Below are 6,173 nucleotides of genomic sequence, written 5' to 3'. Positions count from 1 at the left end.
GGCAGCAATACTCATCTAAGTAGGCAAAACAGACTTTAAAACAAAAAACATTAAAAAAAAAAAAGAAGGACATTACACAATTATAAAGGGGTCACTCTAAGAAGGGGATGTAACAATCATAAATATCTATACGCCCAGCACAGGATATCAAACTATACTGCACCCCAAGCTCAGCACGTGGCCACCCCTTCCTGTCACCTTCTGTGACAGCCAGCCTGATGACCCCATCTGTGACACACTTCCATGGACAAACCTAGGGCTCCCTGTCATTCCTGGCTGGTCAACGTCACCTCTTTCTCTCCCATTCGAAAAATCACTAGGTTGTAAGGGCGCCAGAGGAATGATATCATCCATTAAAAAATAAGTGCATGATTTGCCAGCTTTAGTTTACTAATGATTATAATGTTAATTGCAGCCATTCCCTGTCTCATACCTCCTTACCTGTGATTATACTCACATCCGGTCACTACACACAGTGCATCATAGAACCAGTGCCCCCCAAACTACTTCGGAGCAAGTGCCGGGTCCTCCTTCCGGCCAGTAACACTCTCAACACCCTCTGCTGGTTCAGGCCCTGGCTTGGCACCCTGCTCCCCTCGTCCCAGAGTTCCAGGGAGGTGGGTTAGGGGTGGTAGAAGGCAGGGACAGAGGCCCTGGGTTTGGGGTCCGGGCCGACCTGAAGATGTACCTACTCTGACCCTTTTAGGAACCACCAACAGGGCCACCGTCAACAACGTGGGAAGACAGTTCCCTCAGCGGTTCAATGGGGGGGCCCTGGACAGGCCACGCTGGGGCGGACGAGCGCCCCATTTTGGCTGATCATCTGGTGCCTCTTCCAAGAGAGCATTAAAACATGTGCTCACATTTACTCAGAAGAGAAGCTGAATGCCACTCAGAGCCCGCAGGGACCACTTCGCTTAGTCCAGGGCTGCTCGGCGCTGGCACCGAAGTTCCAAACTCCTGTCAGCGAAACAAAAGCCTTCACACACTTAAACAGGGTTCAGATGTCAAGTTTTATGTTATGCGCGCCTTACCATATTAAAAACTTAAAACGGTTACTCGTGCCTGCCATCCTTAGAAGGTGACGTGCCCAGCACCTGTCACTCCTGCCCTGTGCCCCTGCGGGGTGTCACTGTCCTTCCCCAGCAGCTCCCACCCGGGTGAGTACCCCACCTGCCCTGGGAGGAGTCGCGGTCCACACACTATCTCCTGCATCTCTGTCCGTGGTTGTTGATGCTCATACTGACCCAGCCCAGGCCGCTGCTCTGCTGCCTCCTTCCCTGCTTTACCTCTGGGCCCGGGGAAAGCATCACCTGACATCTACATGCCCCACTTGACATCATGGAAAATTCCAGGACTGGATGCTTTCCAATAGAGTGAGCATTGCTCTATTCAACGTAATCTTAAAATTGACACACCGTTGGGAAGCGTTAACGTAGCGACTTAACATCTTCCCAGTGGGGTGATGAGCCTGGGAGGAGACAGCAAACCCTGAACTTGGGAACAACTATGTTCGAGGGTCAAGGGGAAAGGGACTTTGTGGCCTAAATTAATAAATCTCAGTCTGCACAGTTTAGCAGCCCCTCCACAAGAGCTGCAACTTGCCAAAACGAGGCCTGGGCCACCCACGGTAAGTTGGCAAGGGGCTGATGAGGTGTATGGACCATCCTGTGTCTGAAGAAAATAAAAGCCACCTCTTTCTTTAGCGAAATGGTTTTTGTATATCTTGGCTATTTACCAGTTGAAAAATGAACCATAAGTTGCTTCACCCAGACATTTATCTCAGAAGAGAGAGTTTAAAGATGACATCGAAAAGCTACGTTATCCCAAACGAGGCCGAGCGACACCTCGTAATAGTGTTCCTACATCTCTTTCTAAGTATTTGTAACAATTCAAAACTGCATTTCTTGGCTAGAACAGCACAAGCGAAAACGCTCCCCAGAAATCCCATCCGTGATCTGGTTCAAAAGCAGAAGTCGTGATTTCTCTGAAGTGTCCCTGGGAATTTATGAAGCATCTTTATGTCTTATTCCCGTACTGTGTCTTCTCTAGGTCTCCTGCCTCTCTGCCTTCTGTCCTTTGTATCTTTGTGTCTTTTGTTTAAATGGTTACAGTTCTGTGAACAAGGCCAAATCAAATCAGACCTCCAGTAACGAGAGTCTTAATCTACTACTTAGTATACATAACCGAAACAATTTGACAGCACTTCCATGTGAATTTCATTTTGTCTCCCTTTTTTTTCTCCATCATCTTCTTGTTTTAACAGGCAAACCAGAGCCCTGGTTTTGTTCTACCCCGATACAGAACCCCACACACTGAGCCAACGCTGAAGAAACCAGAGGCGCCTACCTTGCCCAGGCCTGGGGCGTCCTTCACCTTGTTGACAGCCCTCAGCAGACAGGGTGGGGCTGGGGGAGGGGAGGTCTGCAGAATGCCACTGAAGCTGGTGGCAAAGAGAGGCGGCTCCGCCACAGAGGAAGTAGAAGGTCGGTGTTTCTTCTTTTTAGAAGACAGATTTAACTTCTGGGCAGCTCTGGAGGGAAAAATGCAGAAAAGGGACAATGAGGGAAGAAGTACGGTACCGTCAGAGATGCTAGGGCCTATCTTATTTTCTTTTTCTTAAAGAACTTCTTAGTTCTTGCCGAAGCTTAATAGTTCTCTCTCCACCTTCCGCGTGCTCTGTAGCCTCCCGATACCACAACGGAGTAAACTTAATGAGCCACCGATCATTTATACAGCAGAAAATAAGCCGTAAAAGTGCCTTGCTCTGCAACCGAGATTTACAAAGACTTGTTTGTTATCCACAAACACTCGGCTTAAGCATGAATAAAGCTGGTCATCTTTGGGGATAAATAGCCCCTATTGGGTTAATCGCGCCATAATTTCTCTAGTATAAACTCAAGTGGGAGAGACCCTACGAGTTGTTGAGAAATTCTAACACCTTATAAAACCCAGACCCGGCTGCTGGAGAGCCGCGTGGTGGCCAATCAGCGTCTGCTCTGGATGTGTTTGTAGAAGAAAAGCACGCACCCCCGTGCGAGGGGGGGAAATAAATCACACTGGTTTTAGAAACATGACCCCAAATCGGGATCGACCCCAGCCGGGGGGTAGCGGGCTGAGACTGCAGGCTCTCTCACTACAAAACGCATTTTATGAGCAAGTGCAAGGAATGAGGGGGTCAGCGCCCACATAGGTGACGCTCGGGCTGCCAGCAGGGAGAAGGGGGTGGGGGAGGCTGCGCCCCACTAACATTGGTTGTTCAGATCCCATCTTTACTCGTTCGAATGCTCTGTAACACTTACAACGTGACAATGTTTGGGGGGCGGGGCGACAAGGCAAAAAGAAGGCGAAGCAAAGGTGTCCCGGATGACAACGGACTCATTTCTGGATTAATTCGCCATGTTTTCACGCTCTACTCCGTATTTTCACACCCTACTCTTGTTCGAAGGACAAGATTTTCTTATCAAATGTCATTAAACATTTGAGCTGCTGCTTAAAACGAATGGATTATCATGACTTCACTCTGAGGGTCAAAATCTTACACTCCATCCAGTGACCTCACCAATCACATAACAGGTCACAAGAGAGGCAGGTCCAAAAGGTAAAATCAGCCCGTCTGTACCTCCTTCCTCCCACCTCCCATCGTAATGATCTGGAAAAGTTAGTTTTAATTTTGTGTCGGTGATTAGCATGCTTCTGACAAATCCCCTTAGCTACAAAATTGCCACTGCACAAATATAGAAATACCATTGCAAAGCTTAATTTTTCCTAGTCAGAAAACTGAAAACCGATTGCACAAGAGTGAAATGCAGAGGAAGGACATACAGGAGGAGGAACCGATTTCGCCAGAATGATCTTCCGCAGGCCCCGGTTCCAATCCCATGTGCCAAGCTTAGGGAACCATAGTCCCTCAATCACAGGATGATGGACATGAAGGGCGCGGGAAGGAGCGCCACAATTTCTCTTTTGCTAATCAGTGAAAAGAAAAAAATGAGAAATAATTTTTTTTTCCATGATCTCATTGCCACTCTTCCCGATGCTTTCTAAAATGAAAGGTGAAGCCTTACTGTTCAAGGACATAATGAGTCTGGTGCTTCTCTCAGCCGTTTTCATTACTCTTTGAGATTCTTTCCCTGAACGAACAGTGACTCATCCAGACACGTGTGTCCGCGTCGCGTTCTTTGGACACTGGTGCCTTTGCTCAGAGACCTCTCACTGCTTTCAAGCCAGGCCACCTCGGTATCGGACAGTTAGAAGGAAGGCGGAGGGTGATCTGCTAGTAATTGAAAGGTGGCATTTCTCCATTTACATTAGGATTCTTTTGTCCAGTGGCGAAAGGACCCAGTGGTTGCTGTGGTTCTCACTCCCCCACCAGTTGGGGTTCCCAGTACAAATGGGGAGATAGAGAAGGGAAGGGCAGAGAAGGGAGGGCTGCTGAAAGGTAAGTTAGAAGAGGTAGTTAGTTATCTGCTGTTTTTTCCCTTTTTCTTATCTCGACCACCCAGGTCCACATATCCCTCCACACGCATAGACCCTGCAGAAGAGGACAGTGAGGGTCCTTGAAATCAAAGCATCTGAAGGACACACGCAAGGAGATTCTCTCTCTCTCCCTCTCTCTCCTACGACATCAATTTTCACTCCGTACGAGATCATTCCCAATGCCGTTCCAACATGCTGTTATTTCTGCCATCCTGTAAACTAAAACACAGATCCTCCTCTTGATGCCTCTTTCCCAGTCAGCTATTCCTTGCTCGTCCTGCAGGAAACGCACGGCTAGTGTTGCGTATACTTGTCGTCTCCAAGTCCCCTCCTTCTATTCTTTATAAGCTTGTTCTAGTGAGGTGACCGTCCTGCTGCCTCTCCGAAACTGCTCTCGTCAAGGCCGCCAATGACCCCATGGCTGCTAAACACGACGGTGTTCAGCCCCATCTTACTTGACCTGTACTGAGTACATCCTTCCTTCCTGCCGTAGTTTCTTCCTTATGCTTCCAGAACATTCCTGGTCCGTCTTTTCCCATTTCCTCTGCTGGTTTCTTCTCTTCTCCTCAATCTCTCAGTGTTGGGGTACCTTAGGGCTCAGTCCTTGGGCCCCTTCACTTCCGCACTCAACCTCTTGCTGTCTGCTTTCAGGATCGCAATTTAAATAACATTGTTACATCTACGGCTCTTAACTTTTTAGTTCCGACTACCTCTTCAACGATTGGCTCCTTAACATCTACCTGTCTCAGGGAATGGCAGCTCCATCCCCAGGACGGCCCTGACCTCTGTGACCCCTCTTCTTACACCACATTTTCGATCCATCGGGACATCTTGTGGCTGTGACTTCAGAATAGATCTATGATCCAACCGCCTGTCACCACCTTGACGGCTACCGTCCTGGCCCGGGCCAGTAAACGCCCTGCCTGGATGGTCGCAATAGTCCCCTAACGTGCCCCCTTTTTCCTGTGACCTCCCCTGCCGCCCAGCGATCCTCCACACCGTAGCCATAGCGATTCTTTTAAAACATAACTGCTTAAGACCCTCCATTTTGCTTCTCATCACATAGTGAAACCAAAGTACCTACAGTGGCCAATCAGGCCTCACATACATCCTCTCTCATACCTCTCAGACCCCCTGTCCTACTATTCTCCCTTTGCTCACTCTGATCCAACCACACCAGCCTCCAAACACTCCTGGGACACTCCCACCTCAGGGCCTTCGTGCAGGCTCTTGCATCAGCCTGGAATGTTCTCGCCCAGACACAGAGGCATAGGGCTCCCTCTCTTCTCTCCTTAAATCATTGCTCGAATGTTACCTTATCGATGAACCTACCTTACCTACCATGGCAGACTATTTTCCAAAGATGGTTGCACCAACACGTACTCCATCCCACATGCTCTTCTTCTGATACTGACACTTCTCCATCGAGGGGCAGGAGGGTCCCTTTTCCTTCTCAACCCCAAGTGAAACTTTGAAATTTCCTCGACCAAGAGAATATCGTGGAGATGACACTCTAAGGCCTTCTGGGACGAGGTCATACAAGGTCATATGGCTTCCGCATGGCTCTCTCATCCTGGGAACCCAGGCTCTACGCTGTGAGAAGCACAGACCATATGGAGAACATGAGGCTCCAGGTGACCGCCAGGGCCAACCACCTGACACGTGAGTAAATGAGCTTTTAGATGATTCCAGTG

General features: G+C 48.9%; 1 protein-coding gene across 1 annotated transcript in view; it reads right to left on the bottom strand.

Annotated features, from left to right (window-relative positions):
- Positions 1-6,173, bottom strand: part of LOC102887592 (kinesin-like protein KIF26B) — a 243,884-nt gene that overhangs the window by 103,767 nt on the left and 133,944 nt on the right. Inside the window, exon 3 of the mRNA XM_025048510.1 lies at positions 2,350-2,533. Within this exon, the coding sequence (XP_024904278.1) occupies positions 2,350-2,533 (184 nt within the window). The remainder of the gene's footprint in view (positions 1-2,349; positions 2,534-6,173) is intronic.

Source organism: Pteropus alecto, unplaced genomic scaffold (genome assembly GCF_000325575.1).
Source record: "Pteropus alecto unplaced genomic scaffold, ASM32557v1 scaffold115, whole genome shotgun sequence".
NCBI lineage: Eukaryota > Metazoa > Chordata > Mammalia > Chiroptera > Pteropodidae > Pteropus > Pteropus alecto.
This window is presented reverse-complemented; position numbering and strand designations above follow the sequence as displayed.